Source organism: Thermochaetoides thermophila (assembly GCF_000221225.1).
Source record: "Thermochaetoides thermophila DSM 1495 unplaced genomic scaffold scf7180000011806, whole genome shotgun sequence".
Taxonomy (NCBI): domain Eukaryota; kingdom Fungi; phylum Ascomycota; class Sordariomycetes; order Sordariales; family Chaetomiaceae; genus Thermochaetoides; species Thermochaetoides thermophila.
In genome coordinates this window covers 1,878,035-1,897,847 of record NW_006383023.1, presented here as the reverse complement: position 1 = coordinate 1,897,847, position 19,813 = coordinate 1,878,035, and the positions used below count along the sequence as shown (strand labels likewise).

At 54.9% G+C, this 19,813-nt stretch overlaps 2 protein-coding genes and 1 pseudogene across 3 annotated transcripts; 1 reads left to right on the top strand and 2 right to left on the bottom strand.

Annotated features, from left to right (window-relative positions):
* Positions 1 to 238: 238 nt before the first annotated feature.
* On the top strand, positions 239 to 3,148 carry CTHT_0005370 (annotated as a pseudogene; the record flags this gene model as incomplete). Its single annotated transcript has 4 exons — positions 239 to 884; positions 938 to 2,007; positions 2,071 to 3,012; positions 3,086 to 3,148. Coding segments are annotated over 4 exons (2,721 nt in total).
* Positions 3,149 to 4,405: 1,257 nt separating this feature from the next.
* Positions 4,406 to 5,397, bottom strand: CTHT_0005360 (40S ribosomal protein eS8; the record flags this gene model as incomplete). The annotated part of the gene is made up of 4 exons (XM_006691010.1): positions 4,406 to 4,767; positions 4,830 to 5,012; positions 5,240 to 5,247; positions 5,342 to 5,397. The coding sequence occupies 4 exons, from the start codon at positions 5,395 to 5,397 to the stop codon at positions 4,406 to 4,408; spliced, it is 609 nt and encodes a 202-aa protein (XP_006691073.1).
* Positions 5,398 to 6,418: 1,021 nt separating this feature from the next.
* CTHT_0005350 (E3 ubiquitin protein ligase TOM1-like protein) lies at positions 6,419 to 18,955 on the bottom strand (the record flags this gene model as incomplete). Its single annotated transcript, XM_006691009.1, has 7 exons — positions 6,419 to 6,513; positions 6,578 to 10,624; positions 10,714 to 10,851; positions 10,909 to 10,968; positions 11,024 to 11,572; positions 11,624 to 18,791; positions 18,908 to 18,955. 7 exons carry the CDS (start codon positions 18,953 to 18,955, stop codon positions 6,419 to 6,421), a joined length of 12,105 nt encoding a protein of 4,034 aa, XP_006691072.1.
* Positions 18,956 to 19,813: the final 858 nt, after the last annotated feature.

Below are 19,813 nucleotides of genomic sequence, written 5' to 3'. Positions count from 1 at the left end.
CCCCTCCCTCCCACCACACACACACACACACACACACACACACACACACACACACACACATACACACCGCCATCCCCTCGAGCTTCTATGGGCACACCACTTTCCCCCTGAGCTCTTCTCTCGCGGTTACCTGCAGTTCACATTCTGGTGTTCCTGAGCACAGAGGCAAGATTGCGTGTGTTGCCGTGGTTGTGAAAGAGAGCAAGAGCATCAAACTTGAAGCCACAACACGACAAACATGTCCGCCAACGAGGAAACGCCGAAGACGGTACCCCGCGAGTCGTCCGACTTTGATGACAACAAGGTCCCCGAGCAACAGGCACAGAGCTCCCCCACTGCTGCCGATGCGCAGTCGAGGCCAACTTCGCGCGACTCCGACAAGTCCTCGGTACAGACACGCTCAAAGGCCCAGCGCCCATCAACCATGTCGCCGTTTGCTGACATTTCCTCCCCAATCCTGCAGGAGGTCACATTTGAAGATGCCCTCGAGACCGGCTCGGTGCGCTCCCTTACTAAGCGACAGCACTCCGCCGTGAAACGCCGGTCTTCCGAGGAACCGACCATACAGGAGAAGGAAGATGAAGCCCTCAAGCTCTCCATCGCTGCGAATGGTGACCCTGAGGAGCAACAAGAGAAGCCTGCCGAGACTGCCGATATTGCCGAGAAAAAACCTCCACGACGCTTGTCCCAGGAGTCTGCCGGTGAGCTCGACAACGTGAACCTCGATGACGATGACACAACGACGACCTCGGCGACCGCCGCAACAACCGCGACTGCGGCGACCTCGTCGACTACTACTACAACCTCATCTACAGCAGCCACGGCCGCGTCAACATCCACAACAGCTACTTCTTCATCAACGACTCCTCCGGAGTCAGGCAAGTGTTCTACGCTTCATTGGTAGCTCAACCTGGCTAATGTACTGACAACCTTACAGAGAAGAGCCCACCACATAAGCCCAAGATGTCCTTGAGCAGCATCGCAAGCGCCTTCCCCCCGATGCCATGGTCACCCAACCCCGACAAAGATAAAGACACCCGTGCGAAGACGCCCCCTGCTTCCACTCAGACTGCGCCAGCGCCAGCACCTGCGACGACAAGAAAGTTCACATTTTCATGGCTCTCCAGGGGTTCGAAAGAAAAGGAGCAGCCAAAGGAGCCCCCTGCCCCTTCTCCAAGACGGAATACAACCAGCTCGGTGGCTACCCTGTCTAGTAACCCAGAGTTGATGCTGAGCAAGCTGGAAGAAGAGAAAGAGGGCGATGCCAGTTCACGCAACAGTCTGAAAGACCGCTTCAAGCAGCTCCGCATGAGGGAAGAAGCTGCGCTGGGAGAAGAGGACAAGGCCGCTGCGGCTGACGGCGCTGACGTTCCTTCGGCGCTGACATCCCCCCTCCCCACGAGTCCTAACCCGAACCTCGCTCCCGGTACTGCCTCGGGCGTCACGGCTGGCCCTTCTGCTATCGCCAATTCTGCTGTTGACTGGGACCTCTGGCAGGCTGTTGTGTATGAGGGCCCGGCTGCCGTTGCGCGGACTAGCCCTGAGGAGCTTAACAAGGCTATCGCGACTGGCATCCCGACCGTTATCCGCGGAGTTATCTGGCAGGTGCTGGCACAGAGCAAGAATGAGGAGCTCGAGGCCATCTACTGGGAGCTTGTCGCTAGGGGCACCGACAAGGAGAAGAAGGCTAAGCAGAGCAAATCCGGTTCGTCTGCGTCGTCGGTTCATTCTGACAGCTCTGGTCTTAATGGCTCTTCGAATGAGAAGGAGTCAGCCGCTGCTGAGGCCGAGAGGAAGAAGAAGGAGAAGGAGGATCTGGCTGCTATCCAGAAGCTGGAGAAGACTATCCGGAGAGACCTGGGTGCTAGGACAAGCTATTCGAAGTTCGCTGCTGCCCAGGGTCTGCAGGAAGGTCTGTTCAATGTGTGCAAGGCCTATGCCCTCTTTGACGAGGGTGTTGGCTACGCACAGGGCATGAACTTTATTGTCATGCCGCTGCTGTTCAATGTGAGTGACGTTATGACCTTGTGGACTTGTATGCACGTGAGACTAACCCCCCTCCCATTACAGATGCCCGAAGAGGAAGCCTTCTGCCTGCTGGTGAGGCTCATGAACCACTACCACCTCCGTGATCTCTTCATCCACGACATGCCCGGCCTTCACTTGCGCCTCTATCAGTTCGAGCGTCTGCTTGAAGACTTCGAGCCAGCCCTCTACTGCCATCTCCGCAGGCGAGGCATTTCGCCCCATCTCTACGCCACCCAATGGTTCCTCACCCTCTTCGCCTACCGCTTCCCCCTGCAACTGGTCCTCCGCATCTATGACCTAATCCTCTCCGAAGGCCTCGCCGCTATCCTCAAGTTCGGCGTCGTCCTTATGCAAAAGAACGCCGCCAATCTGCTCGGCATCACCGACGTCTCGCAGCTCACCACCTTCCTCCGCGACCGCCTCTTCGACTACTACATCGACCCGACCCCGTCCTCGCACTCCATCCTCGAGAACGGTTTCTTCGGCAGCAGCTCCAGCAGCATCGACAAAGAAGTCTACCGCGCCGACGAGCTGGTGCGCGACGCCTGCGAGATCAAGATCACGCCTGAGATGCTCAAGGCCTACCAGGCAGAGTGGGAAGAGAAAATGCGCGCCGAGCGCGAGCGCGAGGCCGAGATCGAGTCGCTGCGTGCGCAGAACGCTAGCTACGCGATCCGCCTGCGCAAGCTGGAGGAGCGGCTGCAGCAGGTGGATGCCGAGCAGGCCTCACTCGCGACAGAGCTGGTGCATACCAAGGTGGAGAATAATGAGCTGAAGGATGAGAATGAGTCGTTGCGGATTCAGGTGCAGGAGCTGAAGATCGTGATTGAGAAACAGCCCGAGGAACTCGAAGCTCAGTGGAAGCTGGAGAGGGATGATTTGATGAAGAGAAATGCGGCGGTGTGTGAGGAGAATCGCAGGTTGGAGGCGGAGCTCGAGGATCTGGGAAAGCAGCTTGTTGAGGCGAAGATGCAGTATGCTGAGGTATGTATCGTCGATGCTGGAGAGTTGCTAATGGGGGGGGGGGGTTGTTGACGCTAACTAACGTTGGAAACAGATCAACTCGGCTCATGAGACGCTCACCCGCAAATGGACTGATCTGAAGCGTCAGTTCCAATGATAGATCAGCCTGGAGCTTGAAGGGCAGATCGGATACTATATCGACTGGCTCCTATATCTTACCGATATCCTGATAAGTTCCCCTCTTCGGACCTCAACGATCTTCCCTCAAGGGCATCGGCATGCTGTTTACAGGCCGGGGGTAATGCAGAATACTGTATAGCCCGAGAAGACATGGGGGAGAAGATCTATGAAGAAAACAAGATCCTAAATCTGAAAGCAAGCATGAGCTCGGGGGAAGAAAAAAAAAAAATTCATATATTGCTCTGCCCCTCCTCAGGGGGTTACCCACTTCTTTGCTTGACCACACATTGCATGCATGGCACAACATGACTGTAGCCTGCTGGACAGCTAAACAGATGGGCAGAAGTATGAATGGCTGGACGGGAAGAAAGAAAGAGAATAGAGGTGTTAGGTAGACGGTTGCTTGGTTGACTGGCTGGTATGGATGGATTTGCTGGATGAATGACTGGACTGTTGGACGGGCTAGATTGCGCTCCTGGCGGGTTCCAATGGATCACTCATGTGGAAATCGCCCTATTTTTATTGCCTACCTACCTCTCTGACGCATCATTAACATCACAGGTCTTTAGGAAGTAGGGTACCCAGGGCTATTTTGGGATGCTTGGTTTTGCTTTGTGTTTTCGTTTTGGCATTAAGCAAGGGTGCTACTACACTACTACTACCAACTACGTCATCTGCGCATATATGTATGAACGAGGAGGAATAGCAATAGCTGTATAACACGGAGTGGTTGATCATAGTCAAGTTAGACGGATTGGCCGTAGAAGTCGTCTTGAATATTTTTCATTGGAAGCTTACCCTCGGCTTCAGATTGTTTTTTCCACACAGCACCTCAAAACACGCTGAATAGTGGGCCTACCTGGTGAACTACAAAGCGCTGTCACGGAATAGATGGCATGGAGTGGCTTCTCATGTGGCATCTGGCTCAATTAACTCGGCTCGGCTGTGCTGTCTTCATCGTGGTGGTATTCGTATTCCCATTGCCCTAAAAACCCTGCCATGCCCTGTTCCCGGAGACGAAGCAATTGGAAATCAAATCGCAATTGCCGCCTTGTTTTTTTTGTATATCCGTAAAACACCCCACCAAATGTCACGAGACGAAGCAGCAGCAGCAGCAAAGCAAACCTAGACCCATCAACACCAAGGCGAAATGCTGATGATCCGAGCTCCCAAGTCCAGATTGGCCCCTCCCAACAACGACCAACAACCGCTATCCCCTTGACCCGCGAAGCATTTACTTGTGCAGCTTACGCTGGTAGAAGGCAAGCTCCTCACCCTCCAGGATGTAACCGTCAGCACGGCCGGACTGGCCGGGGCGGCTGGAGATGATGGCGTAGAGACGGCCAGCCTCGAACTGCTTTTCGAGGGCAGGGTCGACCTTGCCGTGGGCGGCGAAGCGGGCAGCCTGCTTCTTCTCAACGGACTTGCTCTTCTTCACCTCCTCAACAACCTGGCCCTGCTTCTGCTGGCGACGGCGGCCGAGGGGCTGGCCGTAATGAGCCTCGTACCACTGACGGAAAGGAGCGGCATCGATCTGAACGACGGCCGACTTGGTCAGGGTGTTGGTGCGGACCAGCTCGTTGTTCGAGGGATGGTCTGATAGTTTTGTTAGTTATTTTTGATGCTCTATGCTTGGATAGAGTCAGAGCAAAACATACAGACGACACCGATGATACGGGTCTTGCGGGTGCAGCCCTCAGAGCCCCAGGCAAAGTTGCCCGAGTCGAGACGCAGAGCACGGTACTTGTGGTTGCCACCGCGGGTGCGGACGATGTGAATGCGCTTGGGACCGATACGGGTGTTCGCGGGCTGGCGGCCCAGCTCGAAGGCTCTCTTCTTCCCTGTAAACGCAACTGTCAGCCACATCGGCCTCTCCTACGTGCGTTTGAACAGGCTCAGAACGCGAGGGGTCAGTTCCTGTAGCGGAAAGCTCCACCTCCTCATTGAAAGGTGACTGCGGCAGAGCTTGCACACCACAAGAACCTCCCAAGCGGACCTTCGAGTGCCCCTGGTGCCGAGGGGCAATTCCTGTAGATATAGGGGACCGAGGAGAAGATTTAAGACATACGGTAGAAGCTGTAGCGCAAAAGAAACGTTAGCGACTGTTCTTAATCTAAATCCCAAGTTCATTCTACAATGAAAGGATCAAGATAGGAGGGATTGTACGTACGCCCGCTTGGCACCGGTGTGCGAGCGCTTGTGGCGCGAGTCCCGAGAGATACCCATCTTGACTTATTCTGCTCGACAAAAACTTGAGTTAGTCGCCCGATTTGCTATAGACAGGTGATGTCGAACGGTAGGTGGTGGGTAGGAATTGAAGATGTTGAAAGCTTGAAGGTGTGCGTGGGAGTCGTCGCGAAGCGCTCGCTGCAACGTGGAAAATCCGTACAGCTCGGAGACGATCTGACTTCGTCGAGATTCCAAGGATTCGATGCAGATATGGGCGTATTCGTGAAGATTAAAATCGAGGAACAGAGGGTATGACTTACCTCGCTGGTCGTTAGCTGAGCGGTTGTTCGAGAGTCGGATCCAAGATGCAGCGATTGATTTTGGAAAATGTGGGCGAAATTTTTCGGCACCAAGTTCCACCGCTGCCGAGATGGAACCCTGCCCCATGCGGTGGGGTCGGGCTGGGTTGAAAAAGCACAAACCAGAGACCTTTGAGAATTGATCCAACCCTAACCCTTATAGTTAATAGGACCACCAGACTCATAACAAGGTACCAGCCTCGCTCGATGTCCAAAAGCAACAGGTTGAATAACAGAGATGGTGAGCTCTGCACTAGAAAGGAACACAAGTTGTAGACAATCAATTCATTCATTTCCATTTGCTCCTGAATAAGGGGGGGAATTCATCGCAACTCTATCGCCAGACTCATCTGTCCTAGCAAAGGCCAAGTAAAAGCTGAGGAGAGCGGCCTGCACTCCGCTTTCCCCTGCCTGCAAGACCTCGCAGTCAGACCCCAGCTATTAAAGAGGAAAAAAAAGCTTAACAAATACATGCAACATCAATGTACACTCTTCTCTGAATCAACGTGCAATATCGCCGCCCACCAACCTCCTCTCTTTCACCATCCTTGTGGACCCGATCCCTGAAAATGTAGTAATCATGAACTTTATCTCTTCCATAACAGCTTGGGCAATTTTTTGCCCTCTCTCCTGGCCATCTAAAATCTTCCATCTTTCCCCAGACTCCAATCCCAATACACCCAATCCTGCCAATCTTTCTTCAACAAAAGCTCCCTAGTTTACGCGAAGCCAAAGTAGTCGCTGCCAGCGGTGATGGCCTTGAGCAACTGGCTGCGGAGAGTCTCGTAGCTGTCATACTCAGGGAGGTCAAGTTCTAAAGGTTGAAGTTAGCATGCCATCCTTCCTTCAGTTAAAGACAATTGGGTTATGTGGCTTACGGTTGAAGCAAGTATGAGAGCTAGGCAGCCGGTCTTTGCTGCCGTAGTCGCGGTGAATGTTGAAGCGGTTGACGCCGTTCATGCCCTCGAGCTCCTTGAACCCGTTGAGCGGGACCTTGGAGGTACCTGTCACGAACTGCAGCAGCTTGGCCTGCTCTTCCTTGTCAAACGAGCGTACCGCGCGCCAGAACCATTGGATCTGCGGCGAGGCGGCAGTGTAGTTGTGGTACTCGGTATTGCTCTTCCAGTCGTCGATGTCGATATCCGGCAGACCAGAGATCAGAAGCTCAAGCTCCTGCTCGTTGAAGATAGAGATGAGGTCCGCAGGTATGATGTCGTGGAAGCCCTTCAAGAAGTGCTCCATCTGCTCCTTGACGGACGTGAGAAGCTTGTGCTCCACAATGAGCCGGACGTACTCATGCTTGTTCTCCTCGGTGACCGGAATGTTGCGTCCATTCTCGATGAGGTCCACCACCTTCTTGACACCAAACTCCTCGTCCTCGATCGAGAATGTCTCGGTGATGACGTCGGTGATGTCATTCTCGAGCATCCAGATGAGAGACTTGTAGTATTCTGGGTCAAACGATTCCATATCCTTGACCGAGACGGGTTTGCCGAGGATGCGCTTGTAGACAGCACGACTAAAGTAGCAATCCAGCAGCCGCCCCTCGTAGAGGGCCTTGCCGATGATGCGCCCGATGAACTTGAAGAACAGCAGGTGTTCGGGGTTGATGCCGCTGAGCTTATTGGGATGGAAAGTCGTGCGGTCCGCCGATACAGGCTCGAAAAGCGCATAGTTAGGGTCGAACATCTGGCGGGCGAGCACTTGGAACCACTCGCGCGTAACGCCGCCGGCATCCACACCCTCCTCGCCATGGAAACGGATATTAAGCTTGCCATACTTCATCTCTGGACCAGACTTGAAGTAGAGTGACTTAAACGAGTCGTGGAAGACGTGGTCACGGCGCACTGACAGCTGGAGGGTCGGGTACTGCTGGCGTTGCTGGTCACGGCTCTTGGCATGTACGCTGCGGTTGAAGTAGTTCCGCTTGTTGTCGAACTCGAGTACCTTGGGGTTCTTCACCAGCAGAGAGAAGGTGCCAGACATGAGCTTCGGGTTCTGCCGCACGAGCTCGTTCAAGATCCGGCGATGCTCTTCGGTGAAAGTGAAGAACAGGCTCGCCATGCGGTCCTCCGGAGGCGGGGTAGACAAGGGCATATTCTTGCCCAACACCGTCTGAGAGGAAGCCTGAGAAGCAGCGGTCTCCTTCAGGACGGTGTTCTTGCACACCACCATCAGGGACTCGATGAGAGGCAGGAGGATCGTGGCCACATTGATCATGTTCTCCCGCTGACGGATCGCGCTCAGGCAAGCGCTCAGCTTGTCCCACATAACATTGAACGTTTCATTGTGGTAGAGCGATCCCAGCAGCTCGTCCTTGGTGCTCTCCTTGATCTCCTTACCCTCAGCAGGCGAGGCAGGTGAGGAAGGTGAAGACTCGCCGTTCGACTTCTTGTTGTCGAAGAGGTGATCAAGGGCAGTCAGGACACGCAGTAGCTTGTTTTGCTCTGATGCGCCAGGCGAAAACTTGGCCAGAGCGATCCCCTGAATTTCGGTGCCGGATTCCGCCTTCAAGATGTGCGGCAGCAGGTCATCGAGATCCTGGACGATATTCTCGCTGAGTGCCTTGGCCTGGACCACCAGCTCCTCGCCAAAAACCTTCTTTGCCCCAGGGATGCTGGACAGGTTCTTTATGGTCGAGATGGTGTTTTGGAACGTCTTGGAACTGCATTCCCGCGCCACAAAGATCTTGATGACCAACTTAAGGTTATGGTCCGGGATCGTGGGTGGAATGAGTTGACGAACCTTCTTTTCATCCTGCTTTTGCTCCGACTCCTTATCCTTGACAACCCCCTCAGCTTGCTGTTCACCAGTCTGTCCAGAGGGCTGTTCTGTGGTAGTTGAAGCTTGGGTATTAGAGGTCTCGGCTGATTCACCGGCAGCAGCCCTCTCTTCCTCATTAGCCTTCCCAGCTTTCTTCTTGGCCTCCTCCTCAGCCTCCTTGCGGCGGCGTTCAAGGGCCTGTAACGGGTATGTAACCTTGTTGAGAAGATCAGCCAGGAGCTGCATGACGGATGAGCTCTCCATGACAAGGTTCCGGTCAAGGAGACCCAAGAGAGAATTGATGGCAAACTTATGCGCCTTGCTGCTGACATCTTTGCCCTTGCCCTTGCGGCTCAGGCTGCGCTTCAGCGTAGTGGCGACGCTCTCGTGCTCCGTCAGGAAGAGGGATGGGATGTGCGGGTTCTTAGTGGCGAGCTCAGAGAGCAAGTCGAGGCACTGCTGGACAACCAACAGAGGTGACACTTCCGAGCTGCCAGTGGTTTGATTGCTGGTGCTGATGCTCGTGAAGGTGCGCTTGAGGCTCTGAGGGGTCTTGGTGTCCTTATTGTCCTTCGGCTGCTTAGCCTTCAGAGAGAGCTGACCGAAGCTTCGCTCGACCGCATCCATATCCGTGCTGCCATCCTGCAGGATCTGGAGCAGCGTGGAGATAACCTCTAAGCGGTTCTGGCGGTTCTCGCAAACGTGGGCGAAGACGTCGAAGAGGTAGTTGCGGATGGAGCCTTGCTGAGCCACAAACATCAGCCGAAGGAGGGTCGCGATGCCAGACTTGTCGAGCATCTGGACGATCGTGCGGCGTTGGGGCTTGGGCTCAGTAGCCTGGGGCTGGCGCCCGGCATTCTGAGCACGAGCTGCCTGCACTGCGGCGCGATGCAATCCATGGCGTTGGGCAAGGGCGCGAGCCTCTGCAGCCAAATCGGGTGGAAGCTGGTCAAGAATCTCTTCACCTTGCTCCAACAGAACTTGCTCACGAAGAGCCGGTGGGAAGGTGAGCAAGATGCTGGCCGCGTCCATATCCGAAGGTCCCAGCGACTGCCCAGCCGCGGCAGCTTGTCTCCGCTGTTCCTCGCGCTCGCGACGACGGCGTTCTTGGCGTTCCTGCTGCTCAATTTCCATCCGTAGCTCCGCGGGAAGCGCGTCGAGGAACTCCTGGAAGACTTCGGTGTTCTCGCCATTGTCTGCCGCCTGCTGTCGGGCCTCTGATCGGCGAGCGCTGACTGTCTGAGCAATGACCTCTTCCCTAAACTCCTCCGGAAGGGCCGCGAGGTAGTCTGGGTCGATGCCAAGGTCAGTGACGTCCACAGTCTCGCCGCGGATAGTGGTGAGAACGCGCGGTCTGGGAGCACTTGGCTGAGCCTGCTCGGCCTGGGTCGTGGTAGATTCAACACCTTCCATAGCCTGAGGTTCTTCGGCAGCACCCTCTTGGCCAGTAGCGCGGGCAGCTTCGGCCTCAGCGCGCTCACGTTCACGCCGCTCGCGCTCTTCAGCCTCCTTCTTCTCCCTAGCAGCGCGCTCTTCAGCCTCTTTCCGCTCACGCTCTTTGCGCTCTTCCTCCTCACGCTTCTTGCGCTCCTCCTCACGTTTGCGTCTCTCTTCTTCCTCACGAGCCTTGGCTTCCTTCTCCTCCTTGATGGCAGCCGGCATAAGCATACCCAAGATAAAGTTGGCCAGCACCCTGGACTTATCAATATGGTTGGAGGTGAAGATAATCTTAGCCTCCTCTTGCCACCGCTCAGCCGTAGACTGGGGAATGAAGGCGACAGCTTGGTGAGGCTCTTGGTACACCTCACGGCGAGTATCGCGGGTAGCCTGCGCCATGTTGCCCAGGGGAATGTTCAAGTGCCTAATCTCTCCAGACGGGCCTTCAGACCGCAGCTGCAGGCTGACAGGGATGCCAGCACCAGCTCTGGCAGACAAGGGGATTGTCTGCATGAGATCATTGATGATGGCCAGGGGGCCGTCCATGCCAGGGCCACCAAAAGCGTGGGGAGGGAAGCCTAGGCGAATCAGTTGCTGTTGACTAGCGCGGGTAATCTGGTCCTGCGCGTGCCGGCTGCTGGACAGCAGCAAGGGATTGGTGCCATCATCTCCTGGCGCACGAATCAGGCGGCTGTGATGGGAGGGGCCGAAGAAGTGGCGGAAGTCTGTTTGGAGCATCGTGTTAGCATTCAGCTGCCATGATTTGGATGACAACACAACGATTCAGAGCCTCATCAACTTGAAAAGCACATACCATGCCCCGAGTGCCCCATTATTAATGGACCAGAAGGGAAGGGGCTGCGGACACCACCGTGGCGGACACGATGGCCAGGTTCGACTGCGATGTCCCAGCCGAGACCTGAGGGCATGTTAGGAGGCGGGTAATCATCATCTGACGCAGGTAAGAAACTGACAAAAGCAGAACAAACAAGAGAAAGGGGTGACTTACGATGATGACCCTGGTCGTAATACACCTCATCATCCTCCATGTCATCCTCATCTTCCTCTTCTTGATGAAGTTAGTGACGCGTTCCCAAAATGTGATATTATAAGGGATAGCTTACCATCATCCTCACCGCCATCATCGATGTAGTGATCATCGATGTCTTCGCCATCAAGGTCTTCGCCGTCGACAACCGTACGTAGAATGTCTGGAATTCTATCCATACCATGCCCATGGACGGCGTCGTGCATGTCTTGCCCTTCACCCTCATACTCTAGATCCTCGTCACCTTCCTCGCCTTCTTCATCTGTGGCGCTCTCCCATCCGGAAGCACCGTCGTCGTCGATTGGGTTTCCTTCTTCGTCGACGATTTCGACCTGCTCTTCGACATCTTCCATGTCGTCGGAGCCCATCTCATCGTCTTCATCTCCCTCATCTTCTTCGCTGGGCTCCTCATCTTCTTCCTCCATGTCCTCGTCCACATCATCGTCATTCTCACCCATGATCACTTCAACGACGCCGGGATCGCCAGGAAGGCCTTCAATCTCGCCCATCTCATCCAATTCCTCCTCGTCGTCATCACTTGGATTCTCCTCCTCATCCTGTGACATCTCGTCGCCATAATCAAGTTCGTCATCGTACGCCTCGTCATCATACATGGCATCTTCGTCTGCAGAAGTTAGTAATGCTTGAAAAAACGGGTCAAATTCGAGAAATGTACCATCTTCATCCTCGTCCGAAAAGTCTTCCTCACGGCCAGGTTCAAGCATGCCAAGAGTAGAGTTGCGGTAGAGGTCGGGGGTCTCCTCCCGATCATCATCGAGGTCGGAGAGTGAGGACGAGGAGAGGAAGTCATCCTCCGGCTGATCAGTCACTGTGGCGGGAATAATGTCCAATTGGCTGAGGTGATACGCGGTCTTGGTGAGGGACCGGAGAACACGCAGGATGTACTTGATGGTACGCTTGACGTTGGGGAAAGTGAGGTCGATGTCGGCGATCGAGGAAGTAAGCGCAGCAATGTAGCCCTTCTCATACATTAGACGCTTGAGCTGCATCTGCGAGCGGACAATAACAGGGTCAGTGCCGCGGTTATCGCGGGGCTGCGCATCCCTGTCCTTTTCGCCGATCATCAAGCTCATTAGCTCGGCGGCACACATCATTTTGCCATAGCGGATCTCGATAGGCTCTCCGGGCTGAGAGGCTTCTTTGTAGGCACGCAGGATGGTGTCGAGGACGAAGCGACGCACGAACAGCAGATCCGGGTCATCATCGTACTCGTAGTGATCGCGGCTGCGGTCGATAGGCTTCTCGGGCGTGCGAGCAACGAGAGCACAGAGTACCGCCTGTGCGTGGTTTGAGGTAGCGGCCTTCTTCTTGATGGCTGTGGAATCCAGAGGAATACCGGCCGGCCCCAAGCATAGCAAGTCGTTAAGCAAGTAATTAAGGATGCTCGAACGAGGCTTGATAGGTGTATTTGTCTGCATGGGAGCGCTGCGCTTGAAGTTGATGAATTCAACCTTGCAGCGGTTGTAGTTCTGCAGAAGCTCGGCCAGGCAGTTGAGAAGGAAGCAACGATATACGAAGATCGGGTGTTCCTCAGCCTTGAAGACAGGCTTCAGAGACTTCTTGTCCTTCTCCTTGGATTCGGACGGTTGGTCGTCAGAGCTTGTCGATACTGTATCACCGCCAGCGCTTGACGGCTCTCCCTCGGCTCTCTGATCCTTGGAAGTGGGGACTGGAAGTTCCTTATCATCAACCTCACGGTAATTGAGAAGCTCACAGAGGAGGAAGTGAATGACACCGTCCGGGTTCTCGAGGACAGGACGCTTGATTTCAAAAGGACCTTTTGGCGCATCGGGCATCTCCTTGTCTGCGGACTCGGTTGTTGGCTTCACGTCCTCGATGGTGAGGTCTTCGGTTGCCTGGACGGCGGGCTCCACGGAACCATCCTTGGGAGGTTCGGGGTTCTCTGCCGGCTGTTCCTTCAGCGCCAGGCTGTGATGACCCCTGGAAATACCAGTGTCAAGCGAAACCCAGCGGCTCAGCTTGACCAGATCGTTGGTGACTTCAACAAACAGCTTGGGTGACCGAAGCGCCACATGGGAAAGATGCCGCAAGTAGGAGTAGACGTCGTAAGACCGGGGGTTTCTCTGTGCCGAACTCAAGAACTGGCGGATCTCTGTCTGCATAATCTGGCGGACGACATCTTCATCCTCAACGATATGGCGAAGAATGATCATGATGTTGTCCGAAATGTGAGTCTGGTTGAGACGAGCAGAACCACCGCTGCACGACTGCTTCGCCATCACAAACAAACGTTGGAGATTCCGCTTCTCTCCAACAATCTTGGCCATAGCATGGTCGCGGGTGAGAATAACGAGTATGCGCAAGACGGAAATGGCAAGGGATTCCTCCTTCCCAACCCTCGGGAGAATGTCTAAGATGGCGCGCAGAAGGGAAGAGCGGTGTTCGTCGGAGACACTGGGCTCCTTGACCTTCCAGACAGGCTGCTCAAGCGGCTCATCGTCCGTCACTGGCGGCTTCCAATGCACCTCCACTGGCTGCTGATCATCAGAGAGCAAAATCTCGAAAATCAAGAGGATGTATGGCAGCCAAGAAGGAAGCTCCTCGTTGGAACTTGCAGGGGAGACTTTGAGGAAGCCCAGGTAGTCCTCGATGTTCTGCTTGAGTGTCGGCAGTGTAGACTCAAAGAAGGGGCGGTTTTGCAGGAGAAGAGAGAGCAAATGGGCATAAGCCGAAATGCCCTGACCATTCTCGCGACGCTCCACATCGTCATTCATAGCAAATGACATAAGAGCATTTGCCAGAATCTCACCGACTTCTGTGCGCTTCTCCTCATTGTCCGATCTCAGCAGTGTGATGTCTACTAAATCAGAAATCTCAAAGACCGAATCGGGGTGGGCACGAACGACATCGAGGCAACGCTCGATCAGATCCTTCTGGAGCTTAGTGCGCTCCTCGTCAAGGTCCTCTTTTGTAACCCAAGCCGGCCGGGAATCTGCTGCTGCAGCGCTGGAAGGGCCGCTGTCTGTCTCCATTTTTGTCGTAGCTCGGCTGCTCGCTTCTTGGACCGGGATAGGGGAGTCTTCAGCGCCAATGTCATGGCTGCTATGGTCGTGAGACTCATCGGAGGAATGATCACTTGACTCGCCAAACACGTGCTCACCCATGTCCCGGAGGAATTGCATCGCGTCAGCAGTAGCACGGAGCTGTTGCTCCTCTTCTGCGTCGAGATGCTTGCGAGGCTGTTGTGGTTTCGGAGACGAGGTGCGCTGGTACTCATCCTCCTTCGGGATGGGGTTACGCTTCCCGGCAATACCCTTTGAATGGGCACGACAGTACTCTGAGGCGTCGTCCACCTTCCCATTGGCCCGGTAGACAGCCTCACGCACGAGGTCCTCATCAAAGTGCTCGGTCAGGCTCTTGATAGTGTTGCTGTGCGTTGCCCAAGGGAACCGAAGAGGCTCGCGGTTTTTGAAAATAGGTTGAGGAGATATCTTGTCCGACTTGCGCCATGCTGAGAGTTCCTGGTCCCCAGCAGCAATCGTTTTAAGGATATCGATGATCTTGCTCAGCACCGGCGTCGGCGCCTTCTCAGCAATATCTGACTCCCAGAGCTTCCGGACAACGGGAAGAATAGCATATCTCAGCTCCACGACCAGCTGATGGCCATAATCCCTATCCCTGTGCATATTCCGAGGATACAGGCTGGTTTGGCTCAGCGAATCGTTCACATTCTTGCCATTAGCGATGAGATGGTAGATCTCGAGTATCTTCTTCATGCCGACAGTGGCCAGGCGCACTTTGTGGGCGTCATCACCATCGGGATTGCCATTTCGGATCTCATCGGAGAACTTCTGTAGCATGGCATTTAGCATCTCCAACCCGCCACGCTCTTTGAGAGCCACGAGGACTGGGAGAATGAGCTGAGCGTTAACGGACCGATCGCCGTGTCGCGGGGGTTCGATCAGCATCTCACGGAGCGTGTGGAACATGACAATCCAGTAGTGAAGATCTCTTGCAGTCAGCTGGTCTTGTGACGTCTTGAGTTGCTCGAGAACAGTCTCCGCCAAAGCATCAGCAATGGAAAGATGGTAAGACCTCAAATGGTTGTCACGGTCTGTTGCTCGCTTGAGCAGCAAGGTCTTCCCAATCGTTTGGAAAAATGGCAGCGTGCTTGGCGTAAGAGAGTGTAAGAGCTGGTGAATAACGAAGTAATTCTGAAACTGAACTGTGGACCGCTCCTCCTGGGTGGGTTTCTTCGGTTCCGTTGCTGCTGCGGGCTTCTTGTTTGATATCGTGTCCGTGATGTTGCTGTCATCCTTGGACTCGTCGCCGATGCCGGATGAAGCAACTGGAGGCGCTGGAAGCTCTGTACCATCTTGGGTCACAGGCTTTGTGCCCGTCCAGTGCTGTGGGACTAGGGCAGCAATAGCCATCTCCTCCGTGATAATGCCATGCAAGAGCGGCCCAAGACGTCGGATCAAGCTGCGAAAGAGGTCGTAGGCGTTAACAGCCGGCATGGTAACCATTCCTTGCCGAGAGGCGTATGGGAAGCTTTGGTAGAGAGTTTTGACCAAAGTCTGCAACTTGACCAAAGCCTTGACAACACGAGTGCCGCTGGCAACCTTGCGGACCTGAGTCGCATCCCATTCCCCTTGGGTATTGACCAGCGAAGAGCCAGGGACAATAAAGGGGGCGAAGAAGGATTGCGAGCGCTCCTTGCTGACAAGGGGCTGAAGATCGTCAATAGCGGCATGAATCCGGTTGAGCAGAGAGGGGATTCCAAGCACCGGGCTAGACTCAATCAGCTGGGCAATGACCTGGGAGAGTGTGCGTGAGGCTTGGGTGTTATCGAAATCCTCAGGAAGGCTGGGCGCTTCGGATAACTCCAAGAGCAACTCGATGCCTCCGTCTTGGACAAAGGTGGACCTAAGACTAGAATTGGTGACTATACTGCCGAGGAATTGCGCCAGCGCCAGAATGTACGGAGTGATCTCATGGTGAGCACCGATAGGCTTCTCAAGACCGGATTCCCCTTCCGCATCACCACCAGTAGGCGTTGAAGGGCCCGGCGGTATTACATCCACCATATCGACGTCCATATCGTCTGGCGTCGCTTTCCCCTTGCCCTTGGTCACACCCTCCAAATTTGCTAACAAAGACTCATCGGCAGTGACCTTTTGGCCAGTTGGGTCCACAACCAAGAGCTTTGCGCCCCATCCTGCTGCTGCTGCCTTGGTCTTCGCAATGTGCAGAACTCGAGCGACCATATCGATGACAGCGTTAGATATCGAAGGCCTCAGCTTCGGATGATGACGAGCGAGCTCGTCAAAGCTGCTGCCAACCACACCCGCCAAATCAGGGTCAACCAACGACATCACCTGAACGTGGTCTGGGCTCTCGAAGATCTCCAAGTAGCTCTCCAGAGCATTAGAGGCGACAACCATCTTCATACCCTGGTTGTTGAGCGAGATGGAGTTTAAGATCGGCGGGATAACGTTGATAGCATCAGAGGAAGCGAGAATGCCCTGGGCGAGGTTCTCCCTTGGCTCCTCAAGCATCTCTGCTGTTGGAGGGTGGGGCCGAGTATCGGGCTCAAAAGTGATGGAATCATCAGAGTAGTCGGGAGACGAAACATCTTCTCCCTCCTGCTCAGGCTTAGGCGAACCTGGGGGTTTGGGCAGTGTGACCTCTCTGCCCGTGAGCGTTGAGAGGAAGCTCTGGATCAGGCCCGACTCGGAGATCGCTGCAAAACTAGTTGGGTCGTTGTTGAGGAAATCACTCAGCAGACTGGCTGCATTCGTCCAGACCACGGAGCCGAATACACGAGTGTTCTCAATAATAACACGAAGACTGCGTAGAAGAGACGAGTTGTCCACTAAGTTCCTGAGCAGCCGATCCGTGTTGGCTCCGAAGGAGAACGCGTTGGTCATAATGTGGTGAATGAACTTGAGGAGCCACTTTAGAGTTTGCTGATGGTAGAACGGGATCTCGTAATCAACCAGCTGGGCATGGAATTCCGGCTTCGTCCCGAGACCTTGGGCAACGAGATCTCTCGACTGGGCAACTGTGTCGACGATAAGACGCGAGATAGCGTCCAGTCCCCCGGCGCTGCTGAAATTAGAGAAAGCGCCCTGGTAGGTGTAGACCAGCGTGTCGAGGAAGGCCAGGACCATGCTATAGTTCCTCGTCGCGGTCTTTGAACGGATATTGAGGATCTCCACGAGAATATCGAGGAGGCCAGCAGATGCCATTTCCTGACCGATCCTGGAGCTCATAGCCATGTGCAGGGTCAGAGCGAAGAGGCTGCCGCGCCAATGGTCGGCATCCGTCACCTTCCCTTCGTCTGCCTCTACGGGGTCTTCCCGCATGCTAGCCACGGCCTTCCGGATCACGTACAGAAGGACACCATGGTTGACATTGGCGTTCAGGGCCGAGAGCACGTCTGCGTACTTAGCAGGAACGACGCTGATGGCCTCCAAAGCAGCAAATGCAATGGCCTGAAGCCACAAAGGAGTTTCGGGTGCGCCAGCAACAGAAGGATGGATGAGCTCGGCGAGTTGGTATACGAGCTGATATCTCCTTGGCTCGTCATTGTCCTGCTTGAGGACCTTCTCGGCAAAGGTATTCTCCGAGTGTATATAGGCGAGATTCGTGATAGCCAACAGCCGGACAGCGACCGCAAGTTGCCGGTCCTCAGTCGACCCGAAAAGCGCTTTGCAGATCCGCAGACGATTGAGGAACTCGTATCTCGAGACCTTGGGCATATCAACAGGACAGAGACGGAGAAGCTCATAGATGGAACTGGATTGGACTGTGGCCTGTCGAATCTCGATAGTCTTGGGACCATGCTCATCCACGTTTGCCTCCTGGTTGCGGCTACCTGGGCTCTCATCCACGCCTGAAGTCCTACTCGGACGCGGAGTATGCTGAGATGGCTGTGATGGGCCTGTGGAAGACCGCCGCAGAGGGGTGGGTGTAGCCGGTACGTTCGTTGAAGGGCTGGGACGGTTCTCGGCAGACGCATCAGCGGCGGAAGTGCCCGACGGATCGGTCTTTGGATAGTAGACGATCTTGATGTCACCCCAACCGTTCCAGCGACCATCATCGGGCGAGCCAGGAGCGACGAGGGCGGTGAGATCGTTGGCATACACTGGTGCCGGGGGTTTATGGCTGCCAGAGGTTTTCTCCTTGCCCTTGCTCGCTGAAGCCGGCGTCTGCGGTGGGCCGTCGACGGGGAAGCGAGGAGCAACCGGGGCAACTGGGGTCTTGACAAATGGCTGTGAGAGGACTTGCACGCGATCAAGATCAATATTGTAATGGTTTGCCAGTAGAGCGCTGCTCACTTGACGAGTGGGCTGGGCCACCCGCTTGATTGAAGCTTGATAGCGCTGAGCCAGCTCGAGGCCAACCTCGAGCGTTGCATACACAACACTGAGATACGTAGTGTTGAGCAGGTCATTCAGATGCATGCTGCTGGCGTATATGCTCCTATTTCCGCAGTGCTGCAGGAGCACTCGGGTGAAGTTGAGGATGGAAACAATGAGCTGGCAGTCGCCGTCCTCTCCATAGCCCAGCTGAGCAAGACGTTCCTTAGACCACCCTTGCTGGTCACAATACTCGACCGGTGCGCCTTTGTTCATCAAGAGATCGCATCCAAAGTCGCGCATCTGGAAGCCCTTGTTGAGCTCATACGTGGCACAGAAGGCCTCGAGAATGCTGTCGAAGCGATTCAACAAGGGAATCCAGTGGTAGAGATCGCCGCGTGGGAAGGGCCATCTTGTCGGAAACTCCTCGAGCTTCTGGGGGATAAGAGGGAGCGGCAGGGATGCCGCAGTCTGGACGTAGTCCTTCAGCCAAGGAGACTAGACAAAGTCAGTACAAGGCGCAACAAGGCTGCAAGGCTGAGAGGCTGGAAATGCAACACAGCGAGGCGGGGGCGGGGACGTGGATAGGGACGGGGACAGGGACGAAAGCTTACCAAAGTCTCCTTGTGCCGGGGCTGCATAGTCTTGGTGATCTTGCCCATGTTGACGGAGCGGCTAGGCCGCGAGGGCTGAAAATGATAAAAACTCCCCCTCCACTACCAGCAACGTCCTGACAGCGGACGATGCTTACTTCAGAGCCGCAGTTACCGCAATGTTGCGGAGGGACCTGAACGCGAAAAGCGGGGACGTAGTTGCGAGTCAACGACGCCCAAGACAAAGGTGATCGGCGGATAAAAACTGATGAAACGTTTGGTATCGTAGGTGTATCTGTGGTTCGTCGATGGAAAAAGTCTGGGCGCGCGAAGGACGGGTAGTTCGGCAGAAGATCGCAACCAAAGCTGAAGCTCTGGTCACCCAGCACAAAGCACAGTTTCGAGAGCAGCAAGAGGACGAGTGCAGGTCGGCCTCTAGATGTCTCCGGAAACTGAGAACAGGTCTGGAATCGCTGGGGAGTTGGTCAAGAGCCGCGAAATCACTGGGTTGCGGTCGGTGTCGCAAGAGCGCAGCCGTCAAAAGAATGCGGCTACTGGCGGAGAACTTGGTGAGGGAAATGGGTGGTTTGGGTTTTGTAAGATGAGAGGACTGAGAGCACAAGCACCTTTCTCGGCGAAGGTTACCAGGCTCCAGGCTTGCAGTTGTTAGAGCAATGACGGCAAGTGGTCAGGTACAAACACCCACCTAAAAAAAGTGTGAGTTACGGGGAATGCCGCCACAGCGCGCCGTCATCGAATGTGGGGCAGAAGCCCAAGCTTCCTTTCCACGCTCAACACGAACTCCCACCAGCCTGGAGTCTTGCCGTTTCCTTTCCCAGACTGCCAAGTTTTTCCAAACGCTCCTCTCAACCCAACAATACGGTGCGGTCTGAAACAGCTTCACTGTATCACCACCGGCTTATGTTC